Source organism: Phalacrocorax carbo, chromosome 18 (genome assembly GCF_963921805.1).
Source record: "Phalacrocorax carbo chromosome 18, bPhaCar2.1, whole genome shotgun sequence".
Classification (NCBI taxonomy): domain Eukaryota; kingdom Metazoa; phylum Chordata; class Aves; order Suliformes; family Phalacrocoracidae; genus Phalacrocorax; species Phalacrocorax carbo.
This window is the reverse complement of record NC_087530.1, coordinates 5,222,333-5,245,517: the sequence shown is the minus strand read 5'-3', so window position 1 is coordinate 5,245,517 and position 23,185 is coordinate 5,222,333. Positions and strand designations below refer to the sequence as shown.

At 38.3% G+C, this 23,185-nt stretch overlaps 1 protein-coding gene across 2 annotated transcripts in view; it reads right to left on the bottom strand.

Annotated features, from left to right (window-relative positions):
• AK8 (adenylate kinase 8) overlaps nucleotides 1–23,185 on the bottom strand; it is a 72,943-nt gene that overhangs the window by 34,678 nt on the left and 15,080 nt on the right. The window contains exons 6-10 of one of the 2 annotated variants that reach the window (XM_064468799.1): nucleotides 16,711–16,792; nucleotides 14,938–15,009; nucleotides 13,895–14,095; nucleotides 10,982–11,113; nucleotides 8,021–8,110 (exon numbers count right to left, since the gene is read on the bottom strand). In XM_064468799.1, the coding sequence (XP_064324869.1) occupies nucleotides 8,021–8,110; nucleotides 10,982–11,113; nucleotides 13,895–14,095; nucleotides 14,938–15,009; nucleotides 16,711–16,792 (577 nt within the window). The remainder of the gene's footprint in view (nucleotides 1–8,020; nucleotides 8,111–10,981; nucleotides 11,114–13,894; nucleotides 14,096–14,937; nucleotides 15,010–16,710; nucleotides 16,793–23,185) is intronic. The other variant, XM_064468800.1, reaches the window with a different exon arrangement.

Genomic DNA, 23,185 nt, shown 5'->3' with positions numbered 1-23,185 from the left:
GTGCCGGAGCGCTTCCCCGGGCACCGCCTCCGCTCGCTCGTCCCGCGTCCGCAGCCCTGCGGAGAACGGCTTCCCGAGGGAATCGGAGTAACTATTTTAATACGGTAAAATAAATACTATGGTAAAACATTTCGTTTCCACATTCTAAGTATTTTTGTTTCTTCAAAGATATTAGAACCCTTTTTTTTTTCCTGAAGGTTTTTAGTCATTTAAAATTGGAGTTAGCTGTATTAAAGAGGAAATGATGACATTTCTAAAGCAGGTGCAACCCCAAATCATCGATCAAATGATACGTGATAACTCAAGGCTTTCGGAGATGCATGTTCAAGGAGCACGTCACGCTCTCTCACAGCGATCAGGATTCAGGAATCTACATCTGGTCACATTTAGTGCCTAGATAAGATTCCAGCCCCTTGCACTGCTTTACCTGTTAGTGGCATCTTCAGATTCAGCGATGGAAATTCAGTCCAGACCGAGTATCCAGCATACAAACACAAAAAGCTTTTTTCCCCTAAAAATAGCCTCTGGGATGCTGTCGGTGCCTGCGTGCGCTTGCCTAATGGCGCAGGCTATCCGTGAGTCACGGGATGACCTAGTGGGCTGACGCTGAGGTCAAGATCCCCACGCCCGGGCTCCCATCCACGCTCGCTCACTGATCGTGGCGCGGCTCCGGTTGAGTTAGGTTTTCTGCCTCACTTTACTCACCTGTGAGACAAAAGCTACTCTGAATTACCTCACAGGGATGTTTCGAACCTGAAAGTTTCCGAAACTAGTAACAAAATGTATATTTGCGCTACTTCTTTTTACTCCTTCAGCTTCTGCAGAGAGAATACAGCTAGGCGAAGAGAGCAACCGCAGTTCTAACCCTGCTAACGCATCGTCTCCATTATCAACCAGGTTCCTTATTTCCTCCTTATTTTTAAACTAGTTCAACTCCACCAAAGAACGTTTGTGACAGGGCAGAATTTGGCCTACAAAACCCTTTTTGATAGTGACAAAAAAAAAAGAGAATAAATTTGGCCTCATAAACATGGTGAAAACCATCTTGGCTTTCTCTACCAAATACTGAGTCACCAAGCGATGAGAAGACAGGACATTTAGGGGTTTGCCATCCCCTACCAGCAATGCCTGGTGCCAGCGCGCACTCCGGGTCCCCAACGGTGGCATCAGCTGCCCAGTCCTGTCTCTCCCCTTGGTGCTCCTCCTGACACCTACCAGCTATGTTAAAGGGACATTCAAAAATGTGACGTGATACGCAAGAGCTATTAAATGTTTTGCTTGTCATAAAAAAGTCTGTTTTATACAGTATCCTGATTCTGTGTGTATGGCACCCAGTGAAACAGAGCCAAGGCCAGAATTTGATGTTAAACCCCAAAGACCATATGCTGACAACAGGCAACATGCTTTTCCTTCCTGTGTCTTATAAAAAACGCATGTGATTTCCCCATCCCAAACTCCAAACAGAATTGAAGTCCCAGCCTTTGCTGAGGAGCTCGTGCTGCAAGAAGAGTGCCAGGAAAGGAAACGCCCCATCTCTAAGTTTGTTAACAATTAATATCAGCAATAAAGACCAAAATAAATAGAAAATACTACTACTTAGCATTTATGTTGTGCTTTGCTGTTTAAAAGCCCCTGACAAGCATGAGGCTCTGTATGGCCAAGGGCCACAGCATCACTCAAACCCGAGAGGGTCTGGGGCACTTCGGCAGCGCACAGTGATGCCTGCTGACCAAAAATGGGAACTGGGGCCGTCTGATACGCCTTAACTTACAGCCTGCTTTACCCCCTCCCTCACCCAAACCCACAGACTCCGCCAGCTGTACCCCGTGAGCTATGATGCCCAATATTGGACTAGCGATACTCCAGTAACAATAATAATGGTGAATATTGCTGCAAAACCAGGAGACTGGCAAAATTTATATAGGCAGGACCATATCCACTGATTACCAGAATTGCTCCAGAAAACAATTGCACTAGACTCTTAAATAAAAATCACCTTTATTATGTCTTGTCTGGCTTCTAGGGTTGGCTTTTTGAGTGGGTTTTGTTGGTTTGTTTTGTTTTTAACTCTTAAATAGGGTGGCCTTTAAAAATGTCTTTCTGGGCTGAGTCTCCCCAGTGTTACTTCAGCGCTGAATATCTGCTGGCCAGATACAGCAATTTCGATTGTTGCACGTTGTATAGAATAAAGAAAAATATATTCTAGATTGTCAAATAAAGGAAAAGGGGACTGTAATGTATCATATTGTAGTGATTCAACACACCAAAAAAGTAAAATTCAGGCAAGAAGATGACAACCTACTGTCTCCATGCCTTCATATAAAACTTCCTATTCTACAACTTTGCATCTTTTATTAAAATATGGACACCTAAAACAGAAAAAAAATATTTAAATTTTATTTTGTTCTCTTGACCACCAATTTTATCATAGTAGGAAAAAAAACTGCTACCTATTTTCCATAAAAAACCCCCTTTGTAGCAGTCCCAGAGGAAAAGTCAAAAGTTTGACTTGAAAAATGGAGCTACTTCAAAAGCATTGTCAAACAGAGGTGAAGGTTTCTTAAAAATGCATACATTAAACTATGGTATATTCATAAATATCTCTGTAGCTTTACACAGTATATTTGTGATTGAGGCGCATATATAGGTGAACATATATCGTTGTTATAAAACTAACTTAAATGAAGTAGAAAATCAATTTGTTTATTAGCTACTATTTGGGCTCTGTGTGTGCGTGTGTGCCTGTGTGTGCATGTGTGTGAAAAATGAAAGAAAAATGGAGAGTTTTTTTCAATAATAAAAAGGGAGTTGCACTGCAGGGCCCCTAAAGCTTGTGAAAAATTAAACTCGACGGATTCAAACTGTCCTATTTCCACTTCAAAAGGGAAGAGGCACTGAGCTCTTCCCAACTTATCTTCAAACGCCCAGCACCCTAGAAAGTTTCTTTAAAAAAAATAAAGTCTCTAGTTCCCCCAAGCACTGTACCCGTTACTGTAGCTGCTGTCTCTCCCTCTTCTAATTATACCCATGTGAGTCTATTAATCAACTTGTAAATTATTTAGAGAGCCATGCGCTGTCTTCAGCTAGTACAAACACACTGCATGCAAAGACTTGCTGAAAACCAACGGAGCTCCCAAAGGGTCTCTCTCCAATGTTCAGACAGCTTGCAGCTCGCCAGTACAGCGCTGTTAAAAACAAGAAATAACACTAAGCTTACCTCCTCAGATATAAAGATTTACTCAGCCTTTCAACTCTGAAACTCTTTGCAAGTTTTTAACAAAGAGGAAGCTGCTCTATTGTCAAATCTTTACTTCACACTTAGTGATGAGAATATTAATTTGGTGTCAAAAAAACCCCAAGTGCTTTCAGTGAGACTGTGATCGCGATCACCAGGGGACCCCAACTTTCAGAGGCTACACCAAAAAGCACCCTTTAAAAATACTCCAATTTAAAATAAGGGGGGCAGGGGGGGAATCTACATTTGTACAGTAATAGCTTTTATTAGAAAACAGGAGAAATTAGGGAATTCTAGATTTTACCCCCCACATGCAGACTGCCATTGGGGACAGCTTCAGATATTACTACTTATAAAATAGAAAAAGGAAGGGGAAAAAACAACACAGATTGTGTGTGTTCAACTCTAACAGGCTGCAAACACAGTGCAATGTTATCGTCTTCCGTGAGTCAGCTCTCTTTACCACCTGAATCTTCATTTCGGTGGAAAAAACAATTACCCAATCTAATAGCAGTTCTCCCAGCTGAAAAGCAGAATCTTACTGGTTTGAGAGTGGGGGTATTCTTTCCCCCCTGCTCTTCACACTGTTTTCCTGTCATTTCATTTTTCTTGGCTCCATTTAATGCAGCCTTGCCAACAGATATATTAATTAGCAGTGACCACGCCACGCTATTTCACTATGAAAACAGAAAACTGAACAGACGGAATGGCATGCAAATTTCTTTTCAACTGACTGATGACCTTTCCTATTTTTGTGGTGTCGCAATGCCAAAATGCTTCTGCTTCTATTTTCATTAATAAAATACAAATATCTCAAGGGCCAAACACCAGGGACATTGCGTGGGGAAGGGCAGAAAGGCTTTCTGCAGGGTGATTTTTCCCCTCGCGTGGTATCAAATTCTGACAGACACCTTTAAAATGGTGAACTTAAGATACTGCAGATGAAACTTTAAATTAATGCGTGCCCATGTTTTCAATGAGACAGGTCCAGAGCGCAGCCTAGCCCTCCTCAGAATTACAGCAACCTGGGGACATGAATTCTGCGTAAGGGTCTTCACGAAGCCAATGGGGTCTATGAACAGGCTATCTAAATATGCATCATTGGTCCTGGCATCATAGCCTGAATTACTCAAAGCGGAGGGACCACTCTATGGTACAGTCTCTTCACAACATTTCAGAAGGAATCAAATTGAATTAATTAATGTATGTGAGTTGTCTTGCTGCCTAGGGAAGGGTTCTGGCCACTACACTCACCTCTTACTCCAAATGGAAGTCTTCTTATGCTGCCCAAGCAAACAGTGCGTGCTAAATTTAGCATTATTGACCAAGATTTAAACTAACTGGAGTTCGGGACCAGAAGATTGGTATCAGACTCCAATGCTGGTAATTTTCTGCCCAGAGTAGAGTCAGCAATAATTGCCCAGTATTCAGTGAAAACCACCATATCCTAAAGGAAAAGTCTGTGCATTTCAGAGTGGCTGTCCAGAGAACAGCTCCCTGTTTGTGCCAGACAGAAAGCAGTCAGGTTGCTGAACTTTTCACTGAGAACGCATTTTTGAATATCTAGTGTGTACCAACTGTAGACTAGATTGTCCTGGGAATTAAAAAATTAATGGGCTCAAAAATATCTATGCTACTTTCATTAAGCAAAATAAACCACCATATACAAAATCGAGAGGTTTGATAAAGCAAGAGATAAGGTCTTTGTGAGACAGCAAACACTAGAAAATACAGAAAATGGGAATGCACTGAGTTGCCTACTGGGGTGAATAATAGAATTGCCTGGGCTGTTCTTGAAATACATGTTGTATACACGAAGCAGCATTACAGGAAAAGCAATACAAAGAATGTTTGTGAATCCTAAAACCAAGAAGAGTTCTGAGTTAGTCAACCAGAACTTGAACAGAATAGACAGTGGACAGCCTCAATAACTCAGTGAGTCAGCTTTGAATAAGCTGGGTTTTGAGCCTTTTTATGACACCACATCATACCCTGTTGGCTTATCTTAAATGACTAATTGTATGCAATCAGTTGTGTCCACAAGAAGGAGAACCACACTGAGATGACTCCCCAGGGCAAGCATTTTAAGAATATATGAGGTGTGCCCTCAAGATTTTATGGCACTAGTTTCATTTTGACTAGTAATGATTTGAGTGCAACATTTCTCATGGTCCGTCTTTGGTTCCAGGGTATTCTGTGATAATATCACTTGCATGATTCCTTGCCCAAAGGAACAACTACGCTTACTTGGTACATAACTAGAAATGAAATTAAAATTTTGATGTTCTAATTACTTTTCCAGTTATAACACTGTCTGCTATTGACTACGCTATCTCTACTCAAACGTGATTTTCTTGAAACTGAATGCAGTCAATAATAGTGTGAGAATCCTTCCTTTGTATTAACCTGGCTGTAACTCCAGCAAGACAGTAAGGAGCCTTTGCTCATCTTTCCTTTTCAGTACACCACATTCTTTCATTTTCTCCAAGCCTCTTGTGAGGGCAGTAATGAATTCTTGTTAGTGTTTACTAATGTAAATTCATTCTTTGCTATTCCTGGGAGAGGAGGATTAGCAAAATGACAGAACTTATTATTTCTGGTATTGCTATATAATATTTACTTTTATTCAGCTCTTAATTCTGTAGTATGTCCCACCAAATAAAATATAGGTGCATACAAGCAAAAACTAAGGGAGAATTTTTTAGCACAATGCACAGAAATATCGTTATGCCTCCCATTAACATTCAGAAGCATCGTACAGCTTTATCCTTGCATGCTATACTAAAAAAATTAATCTAAATCTGAAATCGTTTCTAATTTGGGGGAAGAAAGGAATTGCAACTTCAGTTTCATTTTCCTGAAATGAAAGCAGCTCCCTTAGACTAAGAATGTGCATATTTTTTATGACTGGCTAAAAATTATAATCTGTGCAATTACTTTACTCTACTGGGAATGCTTTTGGTATCTCCTTTAAGGAACTTGAATGGTTAAGATGAAATTTATAAAACACACAAAGAGCATTTTAGTAATGCCAGCTCTTAAAGGACCTATCTTTGAATAAATAGATCATCCAAACTCCCATCTCAGCCGTTAGTGAAATTTAGAGAGTGAGGTATCTACAGTGGCTGTCCTCCACTTCACAGAGATGAGAAGAAAGTGAAATTTCAGCATACGTCTAAGATTCTGAAATCAATGGATACCATGAAAAAGACAGAAAAGGCCCAGAGCTTAAGATGATCTCCACACACGAGTTAGACTTCCTACACAAGTAGCCACATTCAGGACAATCAGAACATACACACGAAGAACTTATTTCCATACATAAAGCTCAATGATAATTGCAATTAATATACGCTAAGATCTCTTGCCTTTGAGTTAAAAAATGGCCACTCTTATCAGCAGTATCTCTAAATCAGAAAACCCTCTCCTAGATCTCTGTGCCTATGTTATAGAGCACCCAGCTTCTCTTTCAGGCCATAGAGATTCATGCTTTCCACGCCCATGGCTCCTGCATAAGCTCCTAGTCCCAGCAATATGGTGTCTGCCACAGAAAATTAATGCATTGAACTAGCCGAGTTACTGTATTAGGAATAAATGCAATCCATTCACTAGAGATGAAGTTTAGAGTTAAAATGAATTACTTTGTGGCTTGATAAAGCGACTGACAGAGGGATAGAATACCCAAAGCTGCAGGCTGCCAAAGGTCTTTTTGAAATGCTTAGAAAAGTACTGAATCTCTTGGTATGGTATCAAGGGAACTTCAGTTAATTTTATAGGCTCATGTTTCAGATCTGTGTAATTCAGTCTCAGAATTAAGGTACTGCGCAAAAAAGAGGACTTTCAAGCTTTCCCCCTCACCAAAAATAAGACAATGAAGATTTTTTTTTTGCTCAGGGAGGGTTTGCTCAAAACTCCATTAATATTGAAGCTTAACCGAGATTCCTCTATCTTCAGCAAGATTGCCTCCTTGTATTTGTATTGTTGGTAACCACTTGGCCTGTTGCCAGAAACAGGACTGAAAATTCCTCTTCCAGGCAACTGTAATTTGGCAAAATAAACATTCTTCCACCCTACTGAAATACAACTTATCCTTTAGAACTACAGATCTTGTCTGATTTTTAATACCCACCACATACAGAGAGCTATCCGTGTGAACGGCAACTAACAAACAGGTAAGTTTAAGCTGCTGCCCTAAGGAGCTTACAGTATTTATGCTTCCTCTGAAATCACTGCAGAGCATTCCAAAAGCAAGGGATGCTTAGATGTTCTTTGTGGTAGTCCCCTCCTACAGCCAAAAATGCTGACAGAAATGAAGTTCAAAGAAACTTTATTTTTAAGTTTAAAATATTTGCGTGAAAGTAGAGGAATCTACAGAAGCATTCTAAAAGTCAAAATCCACATATAAAAGCAGAGTCTTTATTATAGCCCGCCTGAAATAAAAATGAAACATAATACTGTTCCTTAAATAACAGTTTAAACATTTTAAAATTATATACCTATATCAGAATTCTGATTTTGATTTAGAGATAAAAACATGGAATACGGATTTTGGAATGGGTACAAGAAATCTGAATTCAGTGGAACAGTGAAGTATTTGCTTTGAAGATATTGATGAGCTTAGAAATCAAACCTCTGTTACGCAGTGCTACAAATCACATGCAATGAATGGAATGAATCAACTTTCAGATTACTCTGATGGAACTCAGGTTAGAGTCTGACCAAGAAAAATTCACTCTCCATTTGTTTTTCACCACAAATTTGTAATGAGACGACAAGGTGCCCTACCTGGGTATCCGTTGTCAATATAAGGCTTAACGAGTTCTCCAAGTTTCGTCTTGTCTGCAACAGCTTCCTTTAACAGTTGCCCACAGCAAACTAACAGGAAGGAAGAACAAAAAAGACACAAGGTTAAATTTTAAAAAGGAAGCAACAAAGAAAAGGAAAAAAACCCAGAAGCTGCATACTGGAATAAGGTCACTGAATAAAATAAAAGTTGTAGGTTTTGGGGTTTGTTGTTAGGAATGTGGTTTGGTTTTTTTTTTTTTTTTGGCCAAGCAGAGCAAAAAGCGAAGAGACTGAGCAGGGGAGAATACTGAATAAAAAAGAATACATTTGGTAAAGAACATATTAAAAACAGAAAGATAGAAAGATATTAATCAAATATGTTTCTGAAATAATAACTGAAGGGAATGCTAGTGGTTTTGACTTTTTATAAACTTCTAATTACTGAATAAAGTTACACCTGCTGAACAGCATCTGAACCACGCCATTGGAGGTGCAGGATAATATGCAGTTCAAGGAAGTGACTCCCTGGGTCATTTAATGATAATGTCAGAATTATATTTTTAAAACTGTGCTAATGCAATATTATCACTGACTGCAAATACACAGAACACCAGGAGATGCAGATTTAAAGTCTTAGTCAGGGCAGTTGTACATGAAAAACTGCTACTTTGGGCTTGGATAGCACGTTCTGACCAAAGTTATTTTATTGTGTTTTACTGCCCCACGCGAGTTAGATACAACAGTCCTGATCCTTATTTTACAGGGAGGGAACTAAGGTGCAGAGAGGTTACACAACATCACAAGTCCTGGTTTCAACTCACTTTAGGTAAGTATTATATAACAGTCACTGTGGACATTATTGCATGACCTTTCAATTAATAATCATAAATTGATTCCACCTTTTCAGAAATCAGTAGCACCAACACCTACAGCTGCACTGACTTTCATGGAAAAAGCAGCAAGCCCTTTCATCTGCTTTGTCGCTGTTCATCACACTGTTTGGCAACGAAGAGTAAAAATATTCCACAGGAACATTTCTTGGACAAAGTTGATGAAGTTTAATGTTGAAGTGGCAAGGGGTGAACACAAATGTTAACAGCCACTAGTTGTCCTGGAGAAGTAAATTCATATTCACAATAAATGGTATTAAAACATAACAGAAACTCAGTGCATAGACACCAGCTTAAGAAAATTTGTATGTACACACCTAAATTCAATCCAATTCATGAGACTATTTAAACATAGGATTAAATTTTTAAGCCTGTGCTTCAATCCCAATGGCCTAATTGGAAATTCAGTATGTGCTGAACACTATTCTGAAACATGATGGTCTTTCGACTCTGTTTTAAATATTTTGTTTACAGTATACTTAAAATTCAACATACAGGTAAAGCAGTGGTAATGGTATTTACTGAAAAGATCTGCAACTCTCTCATATAGCCGTTACTTAAAAAAAAACCCACAAATTTTTATCTAGATGAAAACACTTAAACTTGCCATTTTAGAAATAAAGGTAAAAAAATATTCAGAAACAGAAGAACAAGTTAATTTTTCTTTAACACATTCAAACATGGTTTATTTTTCATTAAGCCAATTACACATTAAAAATACAGCTTTGAATAAACCTACAAATACTTATTTTTAGTATGAAATTATAAAATGCAGCAATATTAAAATAACTGATGGCATAAACATTCTATCAATTCTATTTGTACTTACCAGGATTGTAATATAGATTTTTAAATAAATTAAATGTACCATTTTCAAGGTCACTGGATAGCATTTTAGTCCTATTCATGTATTTTTTTAAAACACTAAAATAAAGATCTAAAATACAAAAATACTAAACCTAGAACTCCAAACTGATAGGTAGCCAGTTTCATAGCTTTCTGTCCCTTTAACGGAACTGACAAACCTACGATCTAGCCATGAGTTGGAACAATTACATGGAAAGCATGTGGCTTTTTCTGAAGGTTCAAGTTTGAACTTGAAAAAATTTATTTCTTTTCTGATCTACTAAACCTGTAAGAGAAAACAATACTGCTCAGATCCTGAAGTTGTTATTCATGTGTAAAGCTAAATCCAGGTGCAATGAAATCTTTTGACTTCACCAGGAGTTCAGGGAAGACACCAGCAAACTGGCGCATTGCTTTGGGCAACTGATTGAGCTCCACTAATGACAGACTCTCCCGAAAAGAAATAAAATCACTACCTACTTAACTCTGATTTTTCCCTTTGGTATAGGTTGAAAGAATACTAATGAAACAAACGTGCATTTTACTTAACAAAGAGGGTATGACTAATCAGCAACTTTTACAGGTATCAGGCATTTGTTTAAAATAATTGATGGCTATCCCTCTATTAGAAGACATTCTAGAACATGGGCGCATGTTGCAGTGATCCTACCACCAAGCTCTGTATTCATATTATAGGACTTTTTAATATTAGCATGCTAACCATGAACAAGCCTCATATAAAATTTTCTGGGCCTCCTTTACAAAAGAAGGAGAATGCACTTTTAAATAACTGCTTCCTTTTCTAATACATTACTTCTGATGGCCAGAACCTGAGTCTTCATTCAAGTTCAGTGTAAATTCTGTTTTAAAAGTGCCCCAGTTTTGGTCAGACAGTGGAAACTGCAAAGATGTTACTCATGGTCCACTGCTCCACAGAATAATTCATAGCACTACAGGAATCTAACACATGGAAAAATACTGATGTAAAGGCTAGAAAAAATGGTGAATAAAAAGATGTTAGAGCTGGTTTGTCACAGAATATATGCTCTATCAGTTATATTTCTTCATTGAAATACTTTTCACTTCCCTGAAAAATTTGACATCCATAACAGTGGACAAACAGAGAAATTTTATGAGCAAGCAAGACAGACAGACAGCAAAAGATAAATGATCAAAATGAGAGAAAGAGGGAATTGAGCAAAGGGGATATTTACTGAGAACTTACTGTTGACAACACCGTATTTCTGAGCTATTAGTGCTGCCTGCAGGCTCTTCCCGCTGCCTGGGGGTCCACAAAAAAGAATCCGTGGTGTAAAGGGGGCAGCTGATCGGTGACGTGTTTGGACATAGGTCAGAACTAGAACATGAGGGACAGGCAAGAAATACAGCTTATACCCTATTTCTTTTTTTTTTTTTTTTTTTAAAAAAGCAAACATTGCTGAACTTCTCTCTTTTGTCAAAAAAAGGTTGTCATGTTGATCATAATTTATTTTTTCACTGGAATATCTAGATACTCCAATGAAAATCAGGACTCTGATAAAACTGTCATGTCAGCAACTTACACTGAGAAGCACTTTAGAAATCTTACTATCATTACATTCCTATACTTACTTTCATCAGTAGATGTCAAACCATTTTAAAGAACAGATTCAATTAATAATTGCTCTTTTACCGTGTTGTTTTTAGCAGAAGTAATTTTTGCTTGATAGGTACGTTTTTACCATGCAAATTAGAGAGGGATATAATTACATTTAATACTTTCTGCAGTTTCTGAACAAATATTTAAGTGTAAAAACTCAGGATGTTAAATGAATATGACATTTATCCAGCTCTGTGTGTGTGATTTACAGACGCCTAATTATAATATCATACAACACATAACCGAGAATGATTTTATTTTTTTGTCCATTACTTTTGTAGAGCATATTAAGGATATTTGAGCTTCTCTGGCCTATTCCACTCCGTTTGCTGGATATCATTCTACATTTTGTATTGCGTAGGAAATACTACATCCAGGTCTATCTACATATTATAAGAGCTTTGGAAAGACCACAGGACATGTGAAGCATCATCAACATTGCCATATTATAGGGATCTGAACTTTGTTACAATCTCAAAAGAGAATGTGATAGATCACCAAGAAGCTAAAGGAAGACACACCTTGGCAGTGAGGACAAGTTATGATCATATTTGGCATAGCCAAGCACTCTTACTCCCTGTGCCCCTTTTATGGCTCACAATACTAGTGAAGAGAGCAGCTCCAGCTTCAGCACAAGCTAAGCAAGCTTTCCAGGGACTGTCGATGCAAACTGCCAGACTAAAGTTCATGCCACCGTATCCTGACTGCCATGGTTACCCGTGATTAGAGCAGCATGGGCACACCTATGACTTTGATTTCCTCTCTAATTGCAATGGGTACAATTAAGTGTTAGCCCACACATCTTCAGTTCAAATAAAAGACTCTCTAGCCTAATGACTCCTTATAATAAAAATAGTATTTTAGCTTAACAAATAGGACAGGCTTAGATTAATACTTGTATGAATCATAAGCCCATATTAAAAAAAAAAACAACACAAAAGGATGGATAGAGAACATCAGAAGGATCAGTATTTTCGCTACCATCATTAACACATTACTGTATACTAACTAGCAATTTTTCTGAGAACCCTCTGCTAGACACTTTGGTATCATTATAAAGTCTTTTTGTAATAAAGAAGCATCTCCACTGAACTCCAGCCCTGCTCTTTCTAGATAGTGGACATAAAGTATTGAGGAACGAACTCAAACTGCAACCACATGGGATCACACACATCTCTTCCTCCAGTGCCACAAGGTGTACTGGGATACGACACCGTACAACTGAATTTGATGTCATATATCCTAGCATACATTAGCAGAAATTGCATTAAAGTTTAAGAGTTTACAAACTTATAACTGTATGAAACAATCTATAATAATACTAATGTTGATGAGAGACCTGCTCTTTCTTTAAGTCTGCCTGCAGCAATAAAAATACTTAACGAAAAACCTTGAAAAGCATAAGCGAAAATAGTGGGTTTGCTGCATAACTTCCTAAAAACCAACTCTCAGCTACCCAAGGAGTGCTCTAGTTATTCTGAACATTTTCCATAACCCAGTGTATTGAAAAGCACAAACACTACAGGCAAAGCACCCTGCTTACAAATGATGCTTAATTTGCAGTAAATAACCAAGTTAATTAGGAGTAATGATCCCCTAGACAGTCTCCACATCTAATTATTCTTTAAAAAAAAAATCTGGCTGCTTGATGCGCTGCAGAAAAAAAGATCTAGAGAGGATTTTTTCATTCCAGTTTTCAATTTATCTCACTACATTATTAATTAATAATAATTAATATTCAGGCACTCACATTTTTATTTACAATTCAAGGCATGAATTCTTTATGAATGATGATATGAACTTTTAAATTTAATTAAGTAATTTAGAGGTAATTAATGTGTAAATTCAGAATATAAACTTCCTACTTGTTTATCTTAAAAGTGCAGCACTTGTTATTAAAAAAAAGACCTTTTTTGAGATGCAAAATTACTGGGATATAACAGATCATCTACAGAGTGACAGCTACAAAGTACATTATCAGTTGGTCTTCCTGGCAGTTTCCTTATTCTCTTCTTGAAGAATCAACATTAAAAGTCAGATTGCATTACAGACAAGCAGAGGCAAACAAGAAATGTTGAACAGAAAAGCTACCAGCACAATCAGCTTTTAAATAATGAAACATTACCATCTTTGAACTACTCCTACTTCTTGTTACCAGACTTGTGGAAGGTACTGGCCCTTGGGGAGATGAACAATTGACCCACAATGCAGCCTTTTAGCAAAGACTCTTGCAAAATAACCATGACATTTGCTCCACTGAGTCAGCTGCTCCTTGGCAGGACTGTGCTACTAAGACTTTCCACTTATCTGCACTTACTCTAGTCCTGTAAAATAATTCCCAGGTACAGCCCCAAATGCTGTACTAGAGAGAACAGAACTCATCTGGCAGCCATCTGTGGTGGCTAACCCTAATTCTACAAACTGTCTCCAACAGCTAGGAACTACCTTTCAACTAAGAGTTTATCAACTATCAGATTTACCATAAAGGTACATATTTACCCTGTGAAAGGACATCCATTGAAGGCTGGTCTGCATTGATCGATTTCAAAACTTTTTGGTAGATCTGGAAAACCTCGGGGAAGTTTCTGTGATATTTCAGCAGTTTCTTTGACATCTCCTCTTCAGATAGATCTTCTGGTTTCACCAAACGTTGCTGTACCAGCAGATCACTTGGCCAGTCAAAGGTTGTATGGTACACCTCTAGAAGTTAGGCAGTGATTAGGATCTAAGAGGATAATTTAATAGGTCTTGCTCAGCTCCAAAAGGTTTCCTGAGCAAAATCAAGGTCTTTGCTTAAGCTTTACATGTGGCACAAGCAATAACCTGTGTACTTCCCTCCCTACTTCTACTGTCAGCTGACTATTACTCTGCAGTTGCACAGATAGGAAGTGGCCAAGGTAACTGCCCACCTGTGTAGCCAAGACAGCACGATGAGTAAGAAACAGGAACTGGGGATAGCTCTCCAAATTCTTAGACTGAAACTTAAGCAAGACCTTTGACAAGCAGATCTCCTTTATAGCGAATAAAAGCCATTTCTTTAGCTAAGAATGTCCCTCCTAATTCCACTCCTAAGACATCCAACTTGATTTTTTTTTATTGAGCTTTGTCAGGATTTTATTTCATGATGGATGGTTGATAATGATACTCAATAAACAATACAGAGCTAAGTCTATTTGACAGCCATTTAATGGAAGATACCTAAAAGCGTACCTGCACTTCAGAAAAAAATCCCAGGATCTACAAAGATGCACAGCAGAACATACACCCACATGAACAGATCGAACCTTCAAATATTCTGTACTGCCATAGTCTACTGTTTGCAGGGTCAGTACTGAGCTTTACATTTTCCCATATTTTACTGGCACAGAAAATAGTGCAACGTCAACAAATACTTTTTCCAAACAGATTAAATTTATAATTATAAATTCCTGCTAGTTCTTAAAGGGATACCATTTAAATTTTAATCCCACTGGTATTAATGTTTCTGAGACCAAGCAACACTCTAGTTTCTAGCAGACATCAGGAGTAAACACATACTGCACCTTCTGTGAAGGGATCAAGCCTCTTCCCACTGTTCCTCTCAATCAGCACAGTGTCTGGGGCATAAAGCACAACTAGGACCAAAAAAAAAAAAGGAAGAAAGAAAGAACATAAAGAAAAAAGTGTGGCTCTTGTTAGTTAGTTGCTTTACTTTGCGTAACTGTTCAGATGTATCCTAGTATTAAAGATGGATGAATATATTTCAAGCACATTTGCCTCATTCGCCTTTCCCAGCATTCTACCCACAAATACAGTACTTCACTTTTAATCAGAATTTTGCTCCATCTTCTAAACATTATAGGGGGATAAAATCTACATTAATCCAGTCCAGTACCGATAAGTACTAGCTGTCCCTGTCATCCTTACTAATTAACAAGGTTCTCCCTCACTTACATCGTATCTGGAGCCTAGGGCTCAAGAATGATTCTCTTCTATACCACAAACAATTACTTTTCACCCAGGTACTTCGGTGTGAGACCGGTGAAACTTATTTTTTTATAACCTCACAGAAAAGTGTTCAAACTTGATTAGAAAGCATCAAAAGATGGAGAATCTGTCAGCTCCCTAGGTTGCTTTTGGCTAATCATCCTCACAGTTAAACATTGTAATTTAATTACTCTTTTCAGTGCATTTGATTACAGGTTTCAAACAAGTTGTTCTTATGACTTTCTTCTCTGTATCAAATAGCTCTTTCAGACGCTTCTCTCCCTATTAAGGTACTCATACACCGTAAATCTCATCTCCTCTCAGTCTTCTTTTTGATTAACTAGACAGACTGAGCTTTAAGATTCTCATTCAGGTCTTGGTTGCACAGATATAATTGTGAGCAAAACTCAACTTCAGATGTTATTAGCTATATTAAAAATACATGCAAGTACTAGACATTAAACATTTTTGCCTAACTCTATTGCAGTGCTTCTGAATTCTTCATTAACAGTCGAATCTCATCCAAATCAAATCCAAAGTGACAATTTATTAAGTTCGCTAACATTCTGTTCACTATCCACTGGCAAGCTCGACATTTATCATTTTACACTGTATTCCACACAATCATAATAACTTCCTACATTCTAAGTAGGTCCTCTAACTATATTAATTCGGGACAACTGGCTTCTTCTAGAAGGCAATGGCAGCTGTCAAGGCCTTGTCTATAAGCACTTCGCCAGTAAACAAACGTTCCTCTCAAATCATGCCAGAATCCACTCATACTCTGAAAGGTCAAGCTTAAAAGCATGATGTTTCTGCTTCACTTGGTGGAGTAAAGTTTGCTAAGTCTGCATTCTCTAATTCAACAGAAGGATTAATTTGTATTTAGTACAAGAGGAATTGTTTTGGTCGGAGGATAAAGGATGATTTCTAGAGATTGAAGTCAAACAAAACTTAGCCCCACTCCCAGAACAGAAACAAAGCTACATATAGCTGCCCAGGGAGAGACACTTGCTGGAGTGGGTCTTTTTCTGGGGAGGTGGGGAGGGGATAGGGGTGGGGGATGGGGTGTTGTGTTATTTTTTTTCCCCCAGAAAAAAATTACAGAAAATATTTACAGTACTCTAACATGTAAGAAGAAAAGGGTTCATGTGTGAAAGACAGGGTTAAAGTCTCACTCAAAAACTACCTCAAGTTTTTGAGTGAGTCTGAACCATACTGAAATATTCTGCTGTCTGGTGACTCCAGTGCCTTCAGTATTGGCACTGAATTTATTGAGGATTTTTGGGGAGAAACACTTCTAGTCTTTCCTGCTGGATGCAATCACACACAAACCTTGTACTGCTTACCAACATGCCTAGGAATGATGCCAGATGATTGCAGCATCCATGCCTGTTCCTGATTTTCAGGGAAGCCTTCCAAAATCCATCCCTATTGAACAAAAACATGAAACAGTTATTGATCCTGGAAGAGAAAAAAACAAAAATTAGCACTAAACAACAGTGCTATTTGCACAAAAATTACCTCCTTCTGCTCTCACAACAGCACTGTATTTGTTATGGCTGCTTGTGAGAGAAGAAAGCAAACATGAAGCACCAATATTTTTGTGAAATGGCATGCACTAATACCACTGCCACAGAGCAATGGGAACTTACGTATTGTAGCAATGATTTTTTTTCATGTTTCAACCTTAAAAAAAAAAAAAAGAAACTTCTATCTCGAATAAAAACAACCCAAAACAATTTCTACAGTTTTGAAATATTCAAAAGGATACCAGCCCACACTGTGTATAAAAAAGAGGCTAAACAAATCTAAAGACAGATTTAATGCCAAGAACACTGAGGAAAATATGCACGCTTTCATTATTTTCTTAAATTATACAGGAAAACTCACAGTAATGGAACCAGCACTCCCAAAGCTAATGAAGCAACAGAGCAAAAGAAAGAAAAAAGAAAAAAGAGCCTTTTGCTCCCTTAAGTCCTTGTTATAGCCAGCTAAGTGTTGGATTGAGCATCTTTAAAAAAACATTTACAGATCTGTAAGAGAGCTGCAGCCTCACTCAGTTTCTGTGTGATGCAGTATTTGAAACCCAATCCACTTCCCAGTCTCAAGCCCGAATCTTCCAAACTTTGTCTAATTTGTGTTAGTTGCTTAACCACACATGTCCTTGGTCACTATATGCTATATCTCAAAATAACTTTGTGATATCACAATAAATCTGGAAACCATCTTTGTACTGAAATAAAAAAGATATTTTAATATTGCATTAGCTAGCAATCATTATCATCTCCCACATAAATTTGAAGCTCTGTCAGTATGGGGTCCAAAGGTTTTAGAAGTATTTCGCGGAAACATATCTTCACAACTTCTGTAGGAAGAAATTGGGACATTCCAATTATACAAGAAAATAGAGTAGACTATTTAAAATTCCTTAATTAGCCTGGTTTCAGGAACATGTCATCCTGCTGATATCTGTAGAAAATAAGAGACTCAAGTAACTGCAAGCCATTTTTGCCACTCTCAATGTTTGCTCTACCGAATTAGAATGAACCGCTGCCTAAGGTCACACAGGTGCTGAGAAATCCGTTTATCCCCTGGGATTTGCAGAAGACAAGGCAGCACAATAATTTTAGCGGTATGCTAGGAACTTCAGCACTAGTTCTGAATATATTGTGCCTGTACAACATATATAGAGGCCCAGATCCTCTTGTAGAGAGAAATGGTATCAGGGGTCTGAAGGCAGTAAATCTATGCCAATTTACACAGACTACAAATCTGGCTCGTTCTCCTCCACTCCAAGTGCAACAGTTTTGGAAACTAAAACAAAACAAAGAAAAACCACCCCACAAAACCATTGCTTCTGATGTCACTACAGCTTATTGCTCAAAATCACATTCTGAGCAACAGGCAGTAAACACAGAATATTGTTTTTTAACAATGCATAGCAAAATTCAAGAGGTTTATATACACATTTCAAAGGTCCTTAAAACAAGCAATAAGCAATTTTATAGCTAAAAGTTTTTGCAATGTAAGAAAACACAGCTCAATAAATAGCTTCCTGCAACAAATACATTTTAAGGCATTAAACAAGTGCAAAATAAACACACGCTACAAAAATAGTTAGCATTTTGGATCTTTTTTCCAAAGGTCTCTGAGTTCCAGGGTATCAGTCAGTCCCTAATTAGAATACATTATCCATCTACTTGACACTTCAGTGAAATGTCTATTCCACCACAGAGCTGCAGCTTTGTTCAGAACAGGTTTATTGATATTCTGCTGCATTCCCTCTCCATACCCCCAGTGGCTTGGTTCTGTTTTATCACACATCAAAAAGGCCGTATGCTCAGGGCACCCCATGCACAGCTCAGAGCTGGAGGTCTGAACAGCTGCAAGTAGTATGGTATCACAGGAGGGACAAGCTCCAAGCAGATGTCACAGATAAAAAAAAAAAAAAAAAAGGGAAAAAATGTGAAAAGGGAGTGTGGCTTGGGAACGAAGCAAGAGGAAGCAAGACACAGCAGAGCAAGACCTGACTTAAAATATGCCTATCATGCTTTATGCAAACACTGGTCTTTTTTGCCCTCCTGACTATCATTAAAGTGTAATTAGTAACTTCACATGGTAAATTTGTTTCTTTAAGAAGCCATCTATTTTTTCTTCTTGATAGCAGTAACCTTACATCTATGCACGGATTGCACCTTATCACATCGAGGGTGGAACAAAGGCTAGAAGTGAGTAATTCCACAGTGCCTTTACTCTGTGGTCACTGTACCCTCTTTCAGCTGGAAACCTCAATCCTTTCCCACATGAAGACCGCTGTAAATACAGCATTCTGCTGTTGCTGTAATGCCAGGTGAAGAGCTCCTTGGAGACCCATGCCATGCTGAAAGTCAGCAACAAGGAAGCACTTTCAATACCATCACTTCCCTCTCCAGATTTAAGGAACCTCAAAGGAAATGCTCAAGGTCATTCCCAAATGTAAGTCTCATTCCTTTGCTGGCAGTACTCTCAGGTATAATACCAAGCTTACATACTTTCACACTTTCCACCTCAATAATGAAGACTTGGGTATTCAGTTCTCTCTTGTTATTTGACCTTCAGAGTCTCTCTCTTTTTTTTTTTTTTAATTATAGATTCCAGAATTGACACTGCCTAACGAAAAGGGATAGCACAAAGAAATAATGTGAAATTACGTGGCACATCTGAAAGAAATCTCAGCGACACACATAAAGATCAAAGGTCATGAATACTGCTGCCTTTAGGAAAAAAGCTCAGCACAATTTTTCCACAGCATCATTCAGTACTTTTGAAAAAGTATTACATGCCTTTCACTCCCATCTGAAGAAAGTGGACAGACAATAATGCAAAAAAAAAATAAATTTCAGTAATAGCTTTGCCAGTATGGATCTAAAATTTCTGAGATTTTCAGAAAACAGCAGACTGAGGAGTGCAGTAGAAATATTGTCAACCCAGCTCCTGCAGTCCATCAACATTAGCAGCACGGATGATGGAAGCAGCTCCAACTTTACCAGATTTCCCATTAGAAAGAAACCTTTTATTGCCTACATTATTTTTGTAGGTTGAGTAAGCTGCAAAGCTATTTAAAAAAAAGAGCCACATTCTTCTTGGAAAACAAAAAAGGTGATGAATAGGGAGATTCCCCAGATAAATCACCATCCTTGCATGGAGTTTCACAGAGACAACATGATGCCCTTATCTGCCAAGGTAAAACCAAAAAGAACCAATAGCCATTACGCTCTCTGCCTTCCCTCTCAAGGACAGCCACTACCTTTCTGAACGGTTTAATACCAATCAGAAGTAATTCTACCACTACTCATGTGAATCACTTGCCTAAGCTTAGTTTGTAAATGGTCCTAAGACACAAGTAGAGTTGCTCAGCTTGCTCTCTCACAAATTCATCATGTAGCAATCTCTTCACTAGCCTTCCCCAGTTCTATAATTTCCCTCCACAACATCAGCAGTCAGAGGTGACGTAGCCAACATGTACTAACCCTGTAAGATGAAAAGTCTTCGTATCAGCTTCACAAATCCCAGGTTCTAACATAATGCTTGCCATAAGTTTTCCGCGTATGCTGGAACACCTACCCGCCAGATCCCTTGCAGTCCTAACTACATTTGTATTAGAAGAACACATAACACGGTCTCAGCAGAGCTGTTGATCAATAAAAATGCTCTCCTTAGAGAATGCCTGTGACATCTATAAACCTGTGAGTGTCAAAACAATAGCACAAAAAATTCTGTATTCCTACTGTCAGTGGGATGAAAGCTGTACAATTAATGCCAAGCCAATGACACCACAAGGAGAAATAAAACAAACAGCTGGTGGTACTACGGTCCAACACACTGCTCCTAATCTATTAACAGTCACAGAAAAAAAATGCTGACTCATGCTTTGAGAGAAATGGTGTAAATCTGGTCAATGAAGTACAAAATCCACAGTATTACCTCTATTTCCAATCACATAAGGAAAATATTGCAATTAAAATGCATAGATCCCCTCTCAAATGGAAAAGACATACACAATGTGAGGAAGTTTTAGTGACCACAAATTACTACCCATTAATTAAAAGATTTTTAATAACAATCATAATGTGGAAAAGTCAACTATGTGTTTTCCCTAAAAATAACTGAAACCTTAACTCGACCAAGAACATCCACTCCCTTCTTGCTGAATGTCAGGGAAGCTTTATAAAGGGCTTTTTCCCCATAGTTCTGTAACACATCCAGCACTGATTCAGTGTTGCTGGTGGTAACAACAGGAACATAAAATATAGGCAGAACACTATGCAGCTGTTGGCTTTTTAACCATCTCATCACCTTACTCGGAGTTTACATGACGTAATACTTAAAATAAAAGTCACTGAGAGATCCTTCCCTTGCTATTAAAAGGAAAACTAGAACCATACCAACAATTATAGAAAGCATGGGGCAAAAAAAGCATAGGGTGGGTGCAGCCTTTGGAGAGCAAAGGATTTTGCTTACACACTGATGGTTCAGAAAACTCACTTCAACAATATCACAACAAACACTGGTAAATCAGCTGTTGAAAACACACCTTCTTTTAATCAGGCAGAAACTTATGTGAAAAAATAAGCATGCTGGGGAGGTTGTAGAGGTACTGTCATAAAAGCCCTAAACGGAAGAGGAGTTCACCAGCTTGCTAGTTTACAGCAGCTACTGCCATCCAACAGCTCTCCTCCAGACAGCATTAGAGGACAGATTGCCCCAGCCACTACTACCTTTTAGAGATCATGCGAGAAACATTTAACCACAACTACGGAAAATGCCAGGGGTACCCTGGCATCTTCCCTGTCCTACCTGCTAACTACTAGTAGCCAAACTGGAGAAGCTGCTAGTGTTAAGCTGAGGGAAGCTGTGTTTGGGGACTGAAACCAGCCTAAAGCCTAGCTGTTAGCAGTCAGAAGAGCAGTTTCTCTCTTGGGTTTATCATCTTTCTAACTTACTTTCATTTCTACAGGTTTAAAGAAATTTTAAACATATTCACTAGAGGAGAAGTTTCACTGGAGATGCATGTTCCACATCTTGCCACAAGGAAAAGGTAGTAAATCGTAAAATCACCTGACTTGCTGGATATCCATGATATCTCATTGCACTGCTTGCATAAAAAATGTTGACATTCATAGTCTTTTTTTGCTGCTTATTTGCTAGTATAACCAGAGCTGACAATACTGGCTTCTCAAGTGTTCCTCAGCTACACTCTTTAATTCAAAATGCCACAAAAATTAACAAGATGGTACAACACATGCGTGTTTTTAAACAGGTTGTCCTGCAAATTGAAAGGCCTAGGTCCTGCATGAATTTAGTACAGATAAACAAATACATTAAATACTACCAGATCTGGAGCACTAAATAATAAATATATGAAATAGCTCAGCTAAAAAGACCTTCAAGAGAAACCAGACAGACCCATATAATTCAAGCACAGTGACTAACAATGCAAAAGCTTAATTCTACTTTGCAAATTCAAAATTAATAGATCAATTATGGAGTAAGGTTTACGGCATTTTGTAGAGAAAAATTGATAACTCTTAGGTTTTCTGCCAATGTCTTTAATCCTTTCTTTCTAGGGATGTGAAAACCATTGTTTCAATCTCCCAGATGAAGCAGCATGGAGCAAGAAACACAGGAACTACTACATTAAAAAAAATGGTCCATTTGGAAAAGAAGGGGAGGGGGTCACATCCTTATTCGTAATGAACCAGAAAATTCTTCCACAGTCTTCCCAGGCCTCAATCATACCAGCGCAGGAACAGAATTCAAAGAGAAACAGCAGCAAGATTTAGAAAGAACATAAGAGCTTCAACTAACAGCAGTGTGCATTTTGCCTAAATCCTGTGTCTCATCTGCACGGCAAAGCAGATTTTATTAGTTCACAGTGAGTAGAAAGAAGGCAGGCGTGGGCATCAGAAAAATCCACACTTCGCAGTTGAGAGTTGCCAGCACATTTTAAAATCCTAATGCCTTGGTAATTCCCCATGAAGCAAATACTGGTGAAGTTCAAAAGCACAGGGTTCAACTCATCACCGTGTTACTCCAAAATTGCAGGAATTCAAGCCCATGAATGTCAATTGGATTTATATCTGGTATAAATCTAGAATAATTTGGAGATGAGCTAGGCTTCTGTTTCATTAATTTCCCCTCATAAAAACAATTGCTCACATTTATTGGAGGGAGGAGGAGCCCTAGACTGTCATTGGTAAATACGTAGGGAGCCAATAACGCAGATTTTTGTTGCAGTAAGTGTCTTGTTAAACCTGGATTTAGCTAAAAATGCAATGAACT